At 49.2% G+C, this 18,485-nt stretch overlaps 1 protein-coding gene across 1 annotated transcript; it reads left to right on the top strand.

Annotated features, from left to right (window-relative positions):
- The first annotated feature begins 1,458 nt into the window (after positions 1-1,458).
- On the top strand, positions 1,459-13,065 carry Mis18a (MIS18 kinetochore protein A). The gene is given in 8 exon segments (XM_051191635.1): positions 1,459-1,521; positions 1,589-1,792; positions 1,794-1,864; positions 4,723-4,794; positions 9,851-9,973; positions 11,538-11,578; positions 11,581-11,633; positions 12,460-13,065. Coding segments are annotated over 8 exon segments (708 nt in total). The 3' UTR covers positions 12,541-13,065.
- The last annotated feature ends 5,420 nt before the right edge of the window (positions 13,066-18,485 follow it).

Below are 18,485 nucleotides of genomic sequence, written 5' to 3'. Positions count from 1 at the left end.
CGGCTGTTGCTCGCGAACCCTGTGGGTCTCCCAGCTCCGTTGTATTGTGGATGGGGTTACTGAAAACCCCATGCTCTCCCTCCCTACTCGCTCTTAACTTTCTCCAGAACCAAGGCCTGGGAAATTGTGATTCCACTCATCAAATAGAAGAGAGAAGAAACACTATTTAAAGAACGTCCTGCCAAGCAGTGTGTTTGTTGTGCACGCATTTAATCCCAGCACTTGGGAGGTGGAGGCAGCACTTCGAGTTGGAGGCCAGCCTGGTCTACAGAGCGAACAGACCCCCCCTGCTGCAGCCCTCCAATGCTGTCTGGCTGTATTCTTAGCATCAGGGTTGGAGGCTAGGGATCTGTTTGTCATATCGAAGTATTTATGTAAGTCTCAAGGGTGTGGCCTTACACATGACCATGCAAGGAGACTAAAGATAACTCCAGATAACTGGACTCTGAACGTCACAGCATCCCCACCATCCCTCAGTTGGCCTGTGTGGTCTCTGCCTCTTTTCGGGGGTTTTCTGTCATAATTCCAAGATCCCTGGTGGAGGCAGGAAATAGCAGCCATTTCCAAACACTCTAGAACCCATGCTTTGCTGAACTTGGTGGGGTGGGAGGGGAAGAGAAGGAAAGAGAGCTCAGAAAGAGAAAGAAGAAAGTTCAAGAAGAAACGAATGGCTGAGGCCTTGACCGTTTGCTGGAAGAATTGTGCATTGATTTTTATTTACATTCATTTAAGGGGGACATGCAAAGGTTGGAGGTCAGAGGACAACCTGGAGTCGTCCTTTTTTTCCTGGGGGGGTCGAACGCTGAGCACCTTTAGCCTCTGAGTCGCCCCACCACCCCGAGTTACGGATGCTCACAAGTGCAGCTGAGGAAAATGAGAAATTAATAGCTGCTGATTACAATCAGACAGATTTTAATTGCATGCACTTCCTAACACATGCACGCCAGAATGACAATAAGATGTGATTGCAGGTCCCCAGAGGCAGGTGGCTGGCTTCTCTAGTAGGCACGTTTGATTGCAGGGGAGGAGGGGATCCAAATGCCTTCCCTGACCAGCAGGCACCAGGAGAATAGCACACTGTGCCCTCAGCCCCCCAAGGACCTTCTGTCACCAGAAAGAGCTCTTCTTGGGTGACACAGCCCACTGCAGGATAAGCCAGGGTGGTATTTTTATCTGCGTTCCAGATCCCTGTAGACCAGCCTCGAACTCATGAGCACCACCACCGCCCAGCTCCGCTAACCCAGCGCGGGGCGTCTCCGCTCGTGGCCAGGGTGGGGAAGGGCCAGGTGAGCGACTGCTCATCTGAGACCCTCACCTTCCTCAGTGGTTGCGGAGGGGCTGAGATGCACTGAGCCGTCGCTCTCCATGCGCCGCCGCTCAGCTTTCCAGCCTAGCGAGACGCAGGCGCGGGAGGACGCAGGGGCGGCGAGCTCAGCTCGCGCCGGCAGGACGACGAGCATGCGCATTGGCCGCCGGCGGCCCTCAGGCCCCACCCCATTCCCGACGGAGCCCCGCCTCCTGGTCGCCGCGCGTGCGCAGCCGTGCTTTCCCGGTGGGTCCCTGGGGCGCGGCAGATTCGCAATTGCAGGCGGCCTCTCGCTCGCTCGCTGCGCTGCCCGCCTGCTTCCCGTGCACGTTACCGCCGGGGCGAGGGGAGCGGCTCCCGGGACAGTCGAGCCGCCACCGAGCGGCTCCACAAGCGGGCGAGCATGTCGGGCGCAGGCGGAGCGCGGCGGCGGCGGCGGCGGCCGGGGAGTACCCGCTGGAGTTCCAGTGCGCGCGCTGCCGCCGGCCGGCCGCTCGGAGACTCGCTCACCTGGGTGACCAGCCAGGAGGACCGCGGCTGCAGCATCCTCTGCTGTCAGTGGGGGCCGCGGTCCCGGGGGGGGGGCGGTCTCCCGGGGTCGCAGGGACGGGGCCCCGAGCAAGCGGGGAGCAGGGGTGGCGTTCCTGGCCGCGGCGCACGAGTCTGCCACCCTGGGGGGCATCGACCCAGCTAAGTGTCTCTTGGCCAGCATCCGGGACCGTGCGGGGACACGGGGACCGGTGAATGAGTCCATGCATGCAATGTGGCCAGACCAGTAAGGCGATCTCCGTACGGGTGATCCACCCAGGCGGCCTCTTGGCAGAGGCTTGGCGTTGCCACCGTTAATTTGGACAGCTTAAGATTGGGTTGAGGTGTTTGTCTGTCTGTTTGTTGTTTTTGAGGCAGGGTTTCTGCGTGTAGCCCTGGGTGGCCTGGAACTCACAGAGATGCGTCTGTCTCGGCCTCCCCAGTGCTGGGACTAAAGGCGTGCGGCTGAGATTATTTTTTTTTTTTTTGATATAGTAAAATAATGGGTTTATTTTGTTTATGGCTTTTAAAGAAATAACATTAAGTCTTGTGCACTCCCCCATGTTTATAGCTTTACTATCTTTTTTTTTTAAATCCTCTTGGGTTTTTATTTATTTATTTATTATTGAGCTATGCATCCCCGCCCTCACTTCTCCCCTCCTACCTTGCCCTCCACACTCCCAATTTGCTCAGGAGACCTTGTCTTTTTCCCTTCGTAGGCCGATCTATGCGTGTCTCTCTTGTCACCTAGGTTCTCTAGGGTTGTGGATTATAGGCTGGTTGTTGTTTGCTTTGTCAAATATCCGTAAATGAGTGAGTGCATACCGTGTTTGTCTTTCTGCGACTGGGTTACCTCACTCAGGATGGTTTCTTCTACTTCCATCCATTTGCCTGTGAATTTCAAGATTCCATCGTTTTTTTTTTTTTTTTTTCCTGAGTAGTACTTCATTGTGTAAATGTACCACATTTCCTCTATCCATTCTTTGGTTGAGGGTCATCTAGGTTGATTCCAGGTTCTGGCTATTACGAATAATGCTGTTATGAACATAATTGAGCAAATGTCCTTATGGTGTGAGTGTGCATCCTTTGAGTTTATGCCCAAAAGTGGTTTTGCTGTGTCTTGAGGTAGATTGATTCCCAATTTTCTGAGGAACCCCCATACTGATTTGCTTTCTGTATGTAATAATACTGTTGTTAGGCTTTAAAATATAACTGGTATAAAACTAGATGAGTTTATTTATCCTCACATTAGTAACCCTCAGTAATTCACTGGGATCACCCCTTTGCACCCATTCAACAATGCAGGAGGGTGTAAATGTGTTTTTTAAAAGATTAATTTTTAGGTTTAGCAATGGTGGCCCACGCCTTAGATCCCAGCACTTGGGAGGCAGAGGCAGTCGGATCTCAATTAGTTGGAGGCCAGCCTGGTCTACAAATTGAGTTCCAGAACAGCCAGGGCTACACAGAGAAACCATGTCTTAACTCCCCCCCGCCCAGATTAATTTTTAGAATAATTCTGTTGTTAATAATAATTAACTTTCAGATTAATTTCTATTCCCTCTTGCCCCATTGGAATGTTTTATTTAGCTTTATTCCCGTTATGACATTTACAAATTCAGGTTTTTTTTCTGTTTTGAAATGGGGAACTTGCTGTTTGCTAGGATAGCTTTGAACTAATGATTCTACCTCAGCTTTCTAAGTAGTGAGCATTACAGGTGTGTACCCTCAACCTTAGATTTTATTTTATAGCAACAACATGGTGATTTAACTTATTTACTATATTTATAAACTCATTTCTCAACCCCAGCAGTTTTATTAACACACTAAAAACATAGTGGCTGGATAGATGATTCAGGCAGGGGTCGAGAGCAGTTGCAGAGGACCAGGGTTCAGTTCTCAGCACTGGTGGGCTGGTTTGCAACTGCTGCTAACTCCAATTGCAGGGGAACTGATGCCATGATGCATGCAGGCAAAACACTCAAACAAACTCATTAAAATGAAAAAAGTGCAATCTATTTAATCATCACCGTTCCTTTCCAGTCCCTAAGGAAATGTTAAGTCTGGGTGCTGAAGATCCCTTTTTACATGTAGATGTTAACTTGGGTCCTGTACCCACCCCTCCCCTGGGGGAATCCAAAGGGTCTCAGGCTTGTGTTACCAAAGTGTAGACTAAAGACCAGCTGTAGGAAGGGACCAGGAAGTAAAGGGACTTACAGATTGACTGTTAAGAGGGGGAAGCCATCGGAACCTGGGTCGGCTCTTCTGGAATAAGCAAGTAGCAGCTGTCCCGGAGAGGTGGTGCTGATGTTTCAGGCCTGAGTAAGGAGCTCGCTTGGCATGATACCCAGAGCTGTAAAAATCAAGATGAGCAGAGAGTACATCTCACCTTCTCATCTAATGTGCGCGTGGGGATTACTAAGGCACGCTGTGAAGGGGGTGAAATGGAGAGGTTGCCTTGACCATTTTACTAAGTGACGGGGCTTCTTTATTTCCCTCTGGGAATGTTTTGTACTGCTTCTCTGGTGCAGCCTCCAGGTGCCCAAGCGAAAGATGCCTGGTGGCTGGGGACTGTTACTTTTAGAGAGAGGAGCTCTGTGTTGGATCTGGGGGTACAGGGATGACCATGTCCCTTGGCCTGGGCTCCGATTTCACTCTACCTGATAGTTGTTCTTTATAGTTTGTAGCTTTTGATTCTCACAGTCCCTGATAATTGTCTTCATTTTATTAATACTGTCAGTTTTCAGAGAAGGATGGTGAAGGCCCCTGCACCTTTAGTGTTGAATCGTTCCTCTGAGTTCTGAAATAAAAGTTAAAGTCGAGTCAAATGATGTGTGTCTTCAGGTGCACTGCAGCAAACCACACTCAAAAGCGCTGCTGCTCTCTTGCAGGTGTTTTCCTGCAATGTGTGTGTCTGCGGATAGAGAACAGAAGCTGTCCAAGTGCAAAGATGAAGATGGGCGGTAAGTGAGCTGTTTCTGTGATTTCATACCAGGGAAAACATTGAATTTTGAGAAGTCTTCCACCACTTCGTGAGATTGCTTGTGATATAACTTTTCAAGGGGACTGAACACATATAAAAAGTAAAAATCCATCATACAGTGGGGATAGCCCCTTTAGATAGGAGCGTGGACTTTTCTAAGTTTCTGAAGGTGTAGCTACCACAGACTTTAGGGCCTTAGGTTTGATGCTGAAGAAAGTGGAACGTAACATAGAACACATCTGTCTTAAAATCTCACAGTCTGAGGTGCTCTTGCCAGTGCTGCTGGCCTTTGCCGTGTCCTGGCACAGACAGGACACACTGACACAGAATCCCCATCCACCGCCGACTGGGTACTGGGTACTGGGTACGGACGGGCCATCTGCCATAAACAACAGTCCCAGTCCCAGACGGCAGGCCTAGGTGGGTGTGTGTCTCTTCTGGTCCTCTCCCTTTCCTCATCAGTCCACCAGGGTTCACTCATGGGGCTCCTCCGTGATGGCCTGTCCAGTCTCAGTCACCGTCATGAGACACCAGTTCTGAAGGCTGTGCACCGGGAAGACAGACCACGTTCTAACAATACCAACATGAGAGAGAGCTCTTGTACGGTGTGGTGGTGGATACAGGTTATCCGTTTATCAGTATATCCTAGGAGTTCAAATCTCAGGTTTTTCTAAATCCTCCTTCTTGATTAACAATCTTGATAACGTGTTGTAGCCTCATGATTATTATGCAGTTTGATATATATATATGTATGTATGTATATATATATATATATATAGTTTTATATATATATATATATATATATATATATATATATATATATATATAGTGTGTGTAGATTTGCCTGTTCACTGTTAGTAGTGTAGGTGGGGTTTTCTACTTGGGATCTACTAAGATGTTTTATTTTTCTTTAAAAATTTATTGTTTTCTGTGCGTACATGTTTTGCCTGCATGTATCTGTGTGCACCACATGTGTGCCTGGTGCCCACAAAAGTCAGAAGAGGGTGTCAGAGCCCCTGAAACTACTGTGTGGGTGCCAGAAAACAAGCCTGGCTCTCTGGAAGAGTAGCAAGTGCCCTTACTCACTGCACCATTCAGCTTCTTAAAAAAGAAAAGGCTTTTATTGTATTATTATTTTGTGTGTGTGTGTGTGTGAGTGTGAGTGTGAATGCAGTGCAGCAGAGGCCACAAGAGGGCTTTGGATCCCGTACTGATTTTTTATGCCAACTTGACACAAGCTAAAATCAACCAAGAGGAGGGACCCTGAATTACGAAAATGCCTCCCCAGGGGGTGGTGGTAGTATCGTACACTTTTATTCCCAGCACTTGGGAGGCAGAGGCAGGCAGATTCCCTCTGAGTTAGAAGCCAGCCTGCTCTACAGAGCAAATTCTAGAACAGCCAGGGCTACACTTTAAGAAAAGCAGCTCTCGAGAGAAAGACGCCTCGTGACAGGGTTCAAGCAGAGGATTTGTTGTTGTTGTTGTTTTGTTTGTTGTTTGTTTTAATTAGGGAAAGAGATCATGAAAAAGTTAAAGGGGAGTGGGAAGGAAGGAGCAGCAGGGGAGAGGGGGGGAGAGAGAGATGGGGGAGGGGAGAGAGGGAGGGAGGAGGGGGAGGGGAGAGAGAAGGAGGAGGGGGGGGGGGGGAGAGGGAGATGGGGGAGGGGGAGAGAGAGGGAGGGAGGAGGGGGAGAGGGAGGAAGGGGAGGGGGAGAGAGAAGGAGGAGGGGGGAGAGAGAGAGGGAGAGAGGGAGGAGGGGGAAAGAGGGAGGGAGGGGGGGAGAGAGGATGGGAGGAGGGGGAGGGGGAGGGGAGAGAGAAGGAAGAGGGGGGAGAGAGAGAGGGAGGGGGAGAGAGAGAGGGAGGAGGGGGGAGAGAGGAGGAGGGGGGAGGGGGGAGAGGGAGGAGAGAGGGATGGGAGAGGGGGAAGAGGAGGGAGGAGGGGGAGAGAGGATGGGAGGCGGGCGGGGCCCTTTTACAAGGGAGCACAGTGAGTGTGCACGGTGGTGCTCTCAGTGGCTGCAGCTGAGGGCGCGTCCTGTCAGAGCCCCAAGCACAGGCCAGCACAGGTGCCTGAACACTAACGCCTGCCTTGATGACTTCTGAAGCAGTTTCTTCCTCCAGACTGCTGTCTTCTGGAGTTACTACCCTGACTTCCTTCAGGGATGGATAGGGAAGCAGACCAGCAATGCCTCTTCCTCGTCAGGTTGCTTTGGTCACGGGTACAGCAATGGAGGCCCTGACTAAGGCAGCTCCCCGTGAAGTTGGACTTACAGGTAGAATGCACTGCTGTGTGCAAGAGAATTACACCCGCCCACCTCCCCAGCCCCAATGTACACATACTTTTACCTCTTAGGAGAAAATCTAGAAAAAGTAGCAGGTTACCTAGGCAATTATGTCACTAGTGAACGCTCACCGGGTGCTAATCTCTGTTCCCCGTGTTGCTGCCGAGGTTAAGAAGCATCTGAGTGTCCAGGAGGATGGCAGTGCCACCTGCCTTGCTGTGCCTGACGCTTAGGTGACCTGCTTGGGTAGGACAGTGAGAAGATACTTAGGACAGGCCCAGAGAGAAGCAGGAGTTAACATACTTTTGAAATAGTAATCCTTTGTGGTGTGTATTTAAGATCTGTGAGCCCGGTAATGGGGGTGGGGCTGTAATTGTCTTGGCGCATTAGACGCACTAATCTTAATCTGGCAAGGCTTCTGGGAGACGTTGGGTTGCAAGAACATTTTAAAGATGTGAATGGGCAGGGGTGGAACAGGAGCCGAGAAGACTGGGAGGAAGTTATGTGAAGATAATGGAAAATTGAGTGAGACCATGTGAGTCGCCTGTATTGGGCAAATCTCTAGTCGACAGTAAAGCGTTTGCGTCAAAATATGATGTAAGGGACAAGACAGTTGTAGCAGGGGCAGTGAATTCCTGTCTGTGACGAATTTAACTAGCTGGGTGGAGGGAGGGAAAGGCATGGGCCCCAAAGGAGACTTATTTGCCGAGGGACAGAGGGCAGGGAGTAAGAGATAAACCCAGGAGATAGAGGATGAGGACGACCAGGAAGGAAGGGATCGTGGAAAGTGGGAAGGGGTATTTGTCCTGGCTGTGGTGGTCAGGGGGAGGACAACAAAGGACCGCCCCTGGATTGAGAGGCGACAGATGCGCCACATGGGAAAATAAATGGCAGTCTCTAGTACAAGGGGAGCCCCCTTAGGGAGGCGTTTACTTTTATATTTATTTATCTTGTGCATTGGTGTTTGCCAGCCTGTCTGTGTGAACCTGTCAGATCCTCTGGAACTGGAGTTACAGACAGTTGTGAGCTGCCATGTGGGTGCTGGGAATCGAACCTGGAACCTCTGAAAGGGAGGGCAACAAGAGCTCTATACTGCCGAGCCATCTCTCCAGCCCCTGAGGTGTTTCCTTTTAATTGGGCATGTTAGTTAGTTAGGTGAGCCTAAGGGACCCTTGATTGCTGGACTTATGGCTGACCTTGGTAGTCAGTCTCAGGGGAGGAAGTGGCCAAGTAAGGGTATAGAGCTTGGTGGGGAGCCTCACGAATGCAGTCTGATGTTTTTAGCAAGGCAGAGGGAATGGGGTGGGGGAGGGCAAAGCCTGCCAGAGCCACGCCTGCCACACTGGCGCTGGCCAGAGTCCCTGCACTGGCTGTGGTGACACACACCTATAGCCCCAGCACTGGAAGATCAGGAGTGTAAGACTTAGCATAGAGGCATAGCAAGAGTGAGCTAGCCTGGGGTCCGTGAGAGCCTGTGTCAAGAGGGAAACCCTAAAGGTGTATTGAGCATGAGGCAGAGCAGCTCGTGGGCGGGAACTGCTTTCCGGACTAGGGTAGTTGAGGGTGCGTGGGCAGCTCAGCCTGATCTTTGCAGCTGCCTTTTCTTTTACGTCCCAGTCAGAAGACATTATTTGCAGCCAATCTTTCCACAAACTTTCTCCCAAGGTCTGCAAACTACTTGCCCCCCACTGGAGCAGAGTTGCAGCTGGTGTGGGGGCTGGGCATGTGTTTGTGTCTTGGTTTTTCAAGACAGGGTTCCTCTGTGTAGCCCTGGCTGTCCTGGAGCTCACTCTGTAGACCAGGCTGGCCTCGAACTCACAGAGCTCCGCCTGGCCCTGCTTTTGAATGCTGGGTTAAAGGTGTGTGCCACCACTCCTCGACTGTCGTGTGGCTGTGTTTAGAGGAGCAGATCGTTGGGTTCTGTGTGTCTGACTGCTACAGTACAGACTTGGTGCTTACAGCAGACCCCGGTGGCCTGAAAGCCTGCAGTACTCAGTCTCTGTTTGATTACAGGGAAACTGCCTACCTTCCTACCTAGAGAGTTAGTGACCCTTGGTGACTGGTTGGACATTTTAAAGGATGTGCAGACTCTTTCTGTTGCTTTCCCAGAATTTAAATAGTTTGTCTTAATACCAGATCAAGGAGTCTGGAAAAACCCTGCCTTGGCATTTTGTTTATGTTCCTTGTCTTCTGTTGTCTGAAGTGTTGTGGCGTGGCCTAGAGCTGACTGTTTGCATTCTCCTGAAGTCATCCTACCATCTTATCGTTATTCATACACACGCACGTGCGCGCGGCTGAATGAAGTTGATTGTAGCGGTGCATGCTTGCCACCCCAGCATTTGCCATGGGAAGATGAGGGAGGATAAACGACTGCCAAAAGTTTGAAGTTGGGGTGGGCTACATAGTGATACCCTGTCTCCAGAAAATCCCCCAAAACCACAAAAGGGAACAATAGGAACATAGCTTCTTTTCACCTGAAGCAACTTGGGGCTTATGGAGTTTATTTTCATTTTTATTTATTTAACTCCTCTGTGTGTGTGTGTGTGTGTGTGTGTGTGTGTGTGTGTGTGTGTGTGTGTAGGTCGGGACAACTCTCCTTTCACATATGGGTACTAGGTATCAGTCAGGCTGTCACACTTGTCAGCAAGCACCTTTACCCACTGAGCCGTCTTGCCATCCCTCAGCTTGTGGATTTTAGCAGTCATGCACGTTGCTACTCTCTCCCTAAGTGGTGTTGTGTCTTTATTGCAGCATTCTTGAGACCCTGTCCTGTACAGGCTGCTCCCTCAGACTTGGCTATGTGTACAAATGCACTCCCAACAGCCTAGACTACAAGAGGGACTTGTTCTGACTCAGCGTAGAAGCCATTGAAAGGTAGGTTTGATAGATACGTGGCTACATTGTGACTGATTTCTTAGGTTTGCAGAAGTTGGTATGAGAACAGAACATATAATAATCTCTGACAGTAAAGCCAGTCACCCTTTGTGTCTAATTCATTTGGTATTGGGAAAGTCAGACACTTGAGTTGTAGGAGAAACTGTGAGACATTTTTTAAAAGTAAAACTCAATTGAGTTTTTTGTTTATTTTTTGTTTTTTGGTTTTGGGTTTTTGAGACAAGGTTTCTTTATGTAGCTCCGACTCCCCTAGAACTCCCTCTGTATACCAGGGTGGACTGGAACTCAGAGACCAGGCTGGCCTGGAACTCAGAGACCCGCCTGCCTCTGCCTCCTGAGTGCTGGGATCAAAGGCGAGCCCCACCACCATTCGCCTTAATATCTTAAATTTTTACCCTTAAAAAATTTAAAACAGTAATTTTATCCAGTTACTAATTGATAACTTTGTATTTGGCATCTTTTAAAACCAGGCAGGTTTAAAAAAATGTTTAAGATCCACAAACCAACTCACATGGAAAACTCACTAAGCAGGCAATGCTCCACGTTACAGAGCAGAGGGCCAGGTTCCAGACACGGGAGACGCCCACCAGCGGCAGTGACAATGAACAGAGGTGCGTGTTTAGTGAAGAGGGGTACGTCACCGAGTGTGGTGACCCGCCTACAACCTCAGCGCCACAGAGGCTGGGGGCCCCCGGCGGGGTGGGGTGGGGTGAGGTTCTAGAGTTTAAGGCCAACTGGGTTACCCAGTAATGCTAAAACGGAAGACACAAATCATTTTTATCCAGTAGTGTTGGAACAAACCCCCTCTCTTTTTCTGTTTTGCTTTAGGGTTTTTGAAACAGGGTCTCGTTATGTAACCCTGACTTGCCTGGACCTTGTAGTATAATCCAGGCTAGTCTTGAACTCTTAGAGATCTACCTGCCTGTGCCTGCTGAGAGACATGTGCCACCACAGCCGACTTTCTTTTTAGGGAGGAATGGTTTATTCGGACTTTGAGGATCCAGTCAGTCAAGGGGGGGAAGCTGGACGCAGCTGGCCACACTGTGTCTCAGGAGACAGATGAATTCCCAGCTCACTTTGCTGTTCTCAGATGCTTCTACTTGGAGTCAGGGAGGGTCGTGAGCTGCTCTATGGGGACCGAACTCAGCTCCTATCAGAGCAGCGAGTGTTGGTTCGTAACTACTTAGAATTGTAAGTAGTTAACCCTGAGATTGTCCATCTCTTGATAATTATTGTTACTTATTAAGTCATTACCTATTCAGAGTCACATAAAGCAAGCCTTGGTGTCTTAGGTTGCTCTGCCTGCCGCCTTCTTGCAGCAGTGAAATATTTATGACAGAAAGTGAATGTGTAGGGTTACCCGGGCCGTGCCATTAGTGAGGGGTGAGATTACGTGGTCCAGCGTGCTCAGGTCTCCGCGGACAGAGAACACTGTCTTCATACCTGGGGCGTGGAGTATGACCTCAGAGCTGGCATTGGTAGCTGCTATGGGGTTGGGGCTAGTTCGTGCTCATACGTGAACTCTGACTGTACTGCTTCTCAGTTACACTTTAGGGTCCTCTGAAAAGCAAACCGTGCCAGAAGACAGGAGCTTTTCAATCTGGAGGGCAGGGTTGAGATAGAGAAGTCTATAAAGCAGGTGAGTTTACTCTCCATTTATGTCCCTCCTCACGACCCTGTGATGTCTCGTGTTGCTTTTAGCACTTGGCAGTGAGAAAGTGCTCGCCCTGAATTAGGGAGTGGAGCCGTGAGCTGATGCTCTGAGCCCTGAACACACTCCACACTGAGATCTAAACACTACTCATGCAAACCAGAAATGTAGCCTTGAGCAAAGCAATACTGAAATGTGTCTGGGGGCCTGTGTGCTTGGCCTGAGTGTGTGCATGTGCACCATGTGCTTGGCCTGTATGCATTCACATTCACTGTATGCTTGACCTGCGTGTGTGCATGTGCCCCGTGTGCTTGGCCTGAGTGTGTGCATGTGCACCGTGTGCTTGGCCTGCATGCTTGCATGTGCCCCGTGTGCTTGGCCTGCTTGCATTCACCTGCACTGTGTGCTTGGCCTGCGTGTGTGTGCGTGTGTGCTGTGTCCTTGCCTGGTGCCTGTGGAAGTTGGGAAAGGCTGTCGGATCCTAGGTCAGGTCTCAGGGTTGACCCAAGGTGTTCAGGCTCAGCGGTGGCAGCTGCCTTTGCCTGATATTTGTCTCATTGCTGAATATGAATGTTTCTTGAGATGGACAGGATGGTGAATTCCTGTGTGGCTGTAGATTGTGGGTTGGGTTGTGACTAAAGCTAATAAGATTATATCTTATTCAATTTAGATTCGCTTCTCTACAGAGTTTTGTTAGGCCTAACATCTTCATGTCATGCAAAACATTGAAAATGGCATGAATTATTTTAATCGCTAACCTATGAGTAATTAATCGTGCGCACATTGTGTTCTTGGTGCCTTTTCCGCTGGGTAGATGGAAGATGTCCTGAAAGCCTTGGAGATGAAGCTGTGGGAGGTGGAGTCCAAGCTGCCCTTTGCTGGCCACTGCAGCTGAGCTGCTCCACCCTGCCCCACCCTTGCTGCCAATGTGTGTGTGTATTTCAGGGGAAAGGTCACTCACTGTTTCTTGTATTTGGATCTTAAAGCCAGTTTATGATACATGCTGGAATGGAATTTTGTGAGTTCTTATTTTCATAAAAAAACCACGGTGGTTTTTATGTCTTTTTTTCCTGTTAAATTCATTGTATTTGTTCATTTTTCTATTTTGTAAAATTTTGTCACTTTTAATACTTTGTATAAGCGGGCAGTGGTGGTGCACACCTTTAATCCCAGCACTCTGGGAGGCAGAGGCAGGTGGATTTCTGTGAGTTGGAGGCCAGCCTGTTCTGCAGAACTACACAGAGAAGCATTGTCTCAAAAAAAACAAAAAACAAAACAAAACAAAACAAAAAAATACTTTGAATATTTATGAATGAATAGTAAGGAAATCATCTTGGGTAAGATTTTAGTGGAATGTATTAGGTTGGGACTTTTTATAATGTAAAACTTCTATAAGGAACATGCATTATTTTTATAATAAGAAAGAATAAAGACTTTAAAAAGTGCTTGAAGGTTCATTTGTTTGCTTACAAACTAAATTGATATTTAAGTGAGATAAAAACGATTCTGGGGCCCTGAAATCCACACACTCACTGAGCATGCACTGTGCTCTGCTCGGCCCAGAGCCCTTTCTAGGCACAGATGATGCTTGTCACGGGACCCTGTGGGACTCACTCACTCAGTCCCTGGTCAGTTGTTCCTGAAGCGTTCTGAGAACGCTAGCGTTACAGCAAGTGAACTGCAGGTATGCCCCTAGTGACTGAAAGGCGTTGGGGTGCATTTCAGAGCCTACTGTGATAGATGTATGAGCTCCACCTTCAGTGATTTTATTTGTCAAACAGAAGATGGGCCACGGAAGCGCCTGTGGTGTGCAGGAGCTGATGTCTGAAATGTTCAGAAATATCTGAGCTGCTGGCTAAACCACCAGCAGCTTGAAGTTGGGCAGGGAGGGGGTTGTGAGTATTACACCAGAGAAATTGACAGGTACTGAAAAAAATCAGGGTTCCCTCTTCCTTCTGAGCCGCTTTCCTAACAATGTAGTCCATTTCCGTCTGGCTCCATCCCATCTAACTCAGCATCGAGAAGAAAATACTTCAACATCAAGAACCATTCTTAACATCTCATTTGTTAAGTGAAAAAAAAAAAGAGTCTTAACAACCACAGGATGATAGCTGCATTCTTCATTTTGCCAGAGAAAAAGCAAAAGACTTGAAAGCAAGTGACTTGGAATCTTACATAGTTGCTGTCATATACATCGTTTTTACTCTCCCTGAATAAGAAAACTGGGCAGCATCTGTAAACAGGCAGAAGAAGTGCTTGTCATCACTGCTGGACTGGGGCAAAGGAGTAATTTACCCTTCATCTAACCACACGTGTGGGTCCTCAGTCTTCCGAGTGGTGCCCTTTCCCATGTGTGCGTGCTTGTTCGAATGTGTGTGTGTGTGTGTGTGTGTGTGTGTGTGTGTATGTGTGTGTAGGCTGGAGGTGGTGTCAGGTGTCTTCTGTCTTCCTCTACCTTATTTTTTGAGACAGGGTCTTAACCTGGAGCTTGATAATTTGGCAGGACTGGCTGTCAGTGAGCCCCAGGGAACCCTCCATCTGCTCTGGGGTCACAGGTGTGCACTGCTGGGCCAGCTGTGTGTGTGTGTGCGCGTGCGTGCGTGCGTGCGTGGGTGTGGGTGTGTAGATAAATCAGAGGACAGCTTTCAGGAATTGGTGAGTTCCTTCTACCGTGTGGGCTCTGACAATCCTACTTAGGTCTTGAGGCTTGGAGGCAAGTGTCGTTACTAATTGCGCACCTTCTCAGCTCTGCCAGCCAGTTGGTGTAGCCCGGTGCTGCTGTGCATCTGGCTGGCTGAGCTTTTGTTCATAGGTGTGTTGTGTCTCAGTTGCCCCCTTTGAGGCCCTGCAGCATCCTCTAAGTGACTGCCGATTGCCCGGCAGTGGTGGTCGTCATTCCTCAGTTAATCACGGGCTTCACTGCCTTGATAATGTTCTAGACTTGGGGGAACTGTCCCTTCTACACTTAAGAGCCTGCAGCCTCTTCTGAGAACTGGAAGTGTCAGACCTTGGACACTGAATGGAGGTAATTAATAATGATTTTTTTTTAAATGAACAGGACTGTTTTTATCCTGTGTATTTGTTCATCAGTTACAGGGATAAGTGGTACCACCTGCAAAAGCTAAGCCTAGAAAAACGGTTGTCTCGGTTCCCCTTCATATTTTAGGGTTAACGTAGAAGAATAAAGAGAAACGATAGCATAGCGTAGGGCTTAGCATAAAATGTTAACTGTGAGTATGAATTCAGGGGGAAATTACCAGGCTCATTTACATGTCTAATTGCCCACCTGTGATCACTCTGCTGTTGAGTCTATTCAGGCTCCCACACAAGTTAAAAATACTTCCTATTAAAATTTGTTTTTTTTCTAAGTGAATACAATGAATTCTTAGAATTGGAGGTGAAAATATGAATATTTGAAACAGGACTCTGGTCACAGTGGGTGCTCTCTCTGTGTGCCAAGTGTGAGCGAGAAGCCCAGCAGACAGGCCTCCCTCGGCTAGCGATTTGCAGGTGTGCAAATCTCAAGAGGCAATGCAGATGTAAATAGGCCAGAGCGTCCTACGGCTCCCAGTGGCAGGAGAGTCAGCTACAGCTTTGTTCATGTAGCGCCCACAGGGCACAGACACCCAGCCTGAAATGTTGCCCCACTGATAGGAAGGCTCCCGAGTTAGGGGGTGGACTCTGCTCCCCTACAAGGATGCCCTTCCCCGGAGAAGGACGATCTCAGGTCTCAGGTTTGCAGGAGGAAGTGGTCCCAGGGTCTCAGCATTGTCAAGGAATTGTATCACCCCACAACCTTGCCTGGGCTGGGAGGGCAGGAGCCTAAGGGGAACGCCATCCTGGGGCATACAATCCCCAGAGTGAAGATCTGTGCAGGGGCGTCCCGCATGGCAGGGGCCTCCCTCAGTCCTGGAGCAGCTCAGGGTGGACACCTCCATCGCAGAGGCTTCAGAGACCAGGACTCCAGGCCTTCCCTGCAATTCATGACGGGAACGTGTGCTTCCTGAGACCCTGATGGCCCTCATGTCGGTCACCAATGTGCCAAGTGAGCTGGGGCCCCGCATCGTCCACTTTCTCTTCCGTGTACAGTAGATTAGTGTCCCTTAGGCGGAACTAGATTTATTTTTCTTCCTGAATCAGACCACAAGGGGCCGCATTTCACCACATAAATATTCACTATGTCTGGCTACTCACTAGCACCTCATCTGGGACAAACTGAGTGGCTGCTGGACCCCTTCCAACCAACCTGGCGAATCAGAAGCTTGTCAGGTAAATAGCGCAGCCAGGGTTCCCCCAGCCCCTTCAAACCCCACCCAACCCCCAATCAGATTACTAACAGTTTTTCATCTCGTCCCTAAAATGGTTTCCTCCTCCGTTCCCGAAAGCAGTCTCCCTGAGACTCAGATCGCACCAGGGAAGTTAATTAAGGGCTCTCTTGAGCTTGCTTCCTATGTTGCCATGACTCAGGTTCATCGCTAACCCCCTTCCCGAAGGATGACTCCCTCATACTGGTGTCTGCCAGCTCCGTTTGGAATTGCCAACTGAGGGGTGTTGGGCTAATCACCCCACCAAAATGCCTGACTCACAAGGGACTTCTCAAGAGTTCTCTGCATTTCTTTCTGCGTCCCTAGTTTCTCTGGAAGGCCTAGGGACCACGGCACCCAAAGCACCTCCAGTGCATCTGCTTTCCAAACTGTAAGCAGATGAAGGCGGTTGGAGTCGGCCCCCTCTCTCTCCAGCTTCCATAGCCGTGAATTCAAAGAAGCACAGAGCAGAGAGATGGGAGGCGCTGGGGAGACGGCTCAGCTGATTAAGTGTTTGCCTTGCAAGCATGAGGATCTGAGTTCAATCCCTGGGACCCACATCAAGAGCTGGCAAGTGCCTGTGATCGTAGCACTGGGGGTTAGTGACAAGAGGGTCTCTAGGACTCAATGGGCAACAAATGTCGCCTAATCGGTGAGCCTCGGGGTGCCAGTGCCACCCACTCTTAACAAAAGCAAAGAAGATGACTTTCCAGGAATAACACCCAAGGTTGAACTCTGGCCTTCACAGGTGCCTGTGCCTGTGCATTTGTATACACACACACACACACACACACTGTCCACTTCGTACAAATACTTGAAAAAGTTTCATCTGTACTGAATATCTCTAGATTCCTTTTCATTGTGAGCTCCTAAATAACAGCATATAACATTATTTACATTGCATTAGGAATCAAAAGTAACTGAGAAGTGGTTTAAAATGTGGGAAAGATGTGCCTCGGTCATGTGCAAAATGGAATGCCATTTTGTAGCAGGGACTCCTGTGGGTTCTCAGGAAGGACTGTGTTTTATGTTTCCGTTTCCTGAGACACAGATTTGCATTCATGTATTTAAATTACGCTGAAGGTAACAGCAGATGCCAAGGTCGTTCTATGAGGTCCAGCCAGACGGAAGGCCCCGGAGCTTTGTAGTCTGGGTCCTGTCATGCAGTAACAGATGGTGCAGTTCATACCCTTGGCCTCCTGTTTCCCGGCCTCCATGTCCTCAACTGTGTAATGAGGAATTGGGTTAACATAACCTGTAAAGTTCCCTTTCAAATTCATTTAAAAAAAATAGAAAAATGTTATGTTAATTTTTTGTTATGTTTATTTTCTGTGTGGGGGTGCATGCTACAGCGTATGTATGGCGGTCAGAGGACACAGCTTGCAGGGGTCATTTTTCTCCATGTGGGTCCCAGGGTCAGCCTTGTCGGCAAGCACCTGTATCCCTTGCCACGTGCCCGGCCTCTGCTGTATTTGTTTTAATTAAGCAAAGGTTTGAGGGCTACTAGTCTGAAAGCCTAGACTCTGAAATGCAAAGCTTTCTGCATGCCGACATAACCCATGCAGAGGAAACTTCACAGCAGTCTCAGGTGATGGGCCACAGCGAAGCCTGCACCGAGCTGAAATTACTGTGTGGAGTCACCCCCCCCCACACACACACACTCTACATATTCGTATGGGAACTGTTGGTCTTCTGTTCCGTCTCTGCGCCCATCCCCCGGCTTCTCGTTTTATTATGCAAACATTTCAAAACCTAAACATATTTGAAATGTCGAATAGTCCTTTCTCCAAGCATCTCAGGTAAGGGACTCTCAAGTGATAGCGACTTGAGATGGGAACTGTGCCTGGGCAGGTAGAGGTCCCCGGCAGCACCTGAGCCCTGGTGGGCCTCGATCATACCCTGCAATTAGGACAGGAGACCAGCAAATAGGGTTGGAATAGAAGTGCCGCCCACGCCTCGGCTGCTGCCACGTGGTGGTTGTAGCTGGCTGGCAGGTGGCAGGTCTTGAAGGTATTTTTGAATCCGCCCATAGAAATCTGAATAGAAATCAAACACGGGCGCGTGCGTGCTTTGTTTCACGCCATGTTGGTCCCCGACGTCCCATCCGCCACGGTGGTTGTCAAAACACACGAGTGATTTCTCTTGTCATAATTTGCTTTGTTAAAGAGAGCTACCTTGCTGTGCTCACTTCACGTGCTCGCGTTCCCCTGTCCTCTGCCCTCCATCATTGTGTCGCCAACAAAGGCCTAACCAAGTCAAACTGAATTAGTCAGCATTGGCTGTCAGCCCCGGAGCAGGACCAGCAACGTCTCGTGATGCCAGCCTGCTGGGCACCGTCTCCAAGGCAACAGCGGCTGTCTGTGTCTCCCTCTCTGAACAGAAGCCTGGGAGAATCTGATGTGGTCCTTTGGAGAGCCCGTGTGGGGGAGATGGTCTGTGAACGCGGAGCCCGCCTGCTTTGTTCTCTGCTCCTTAGTGAGGATAAGTCTCATTCACACTAATTTCTCTCCCTCTCTCTGAAACCAGCATTTGGATT

This window comes from Phodopus roborovskii, unplaced genomic scaffold (assembly GCF_943737965.1).
Source record: "Phodopus roborovskii unplaced genomic scaffold, PHOROB, whole genome shotgun sequence".
Taxonomy (NCBI): domain Eukaryota; kingdom Metazoa; phylum Chordata; class Mammalia; order Rodentia; family Cricetidae; genus Phodopus; species Phodopus roborovskii.
This window is presented reverse-complemented; position numbering and strand designations above follow the sequence as displayed.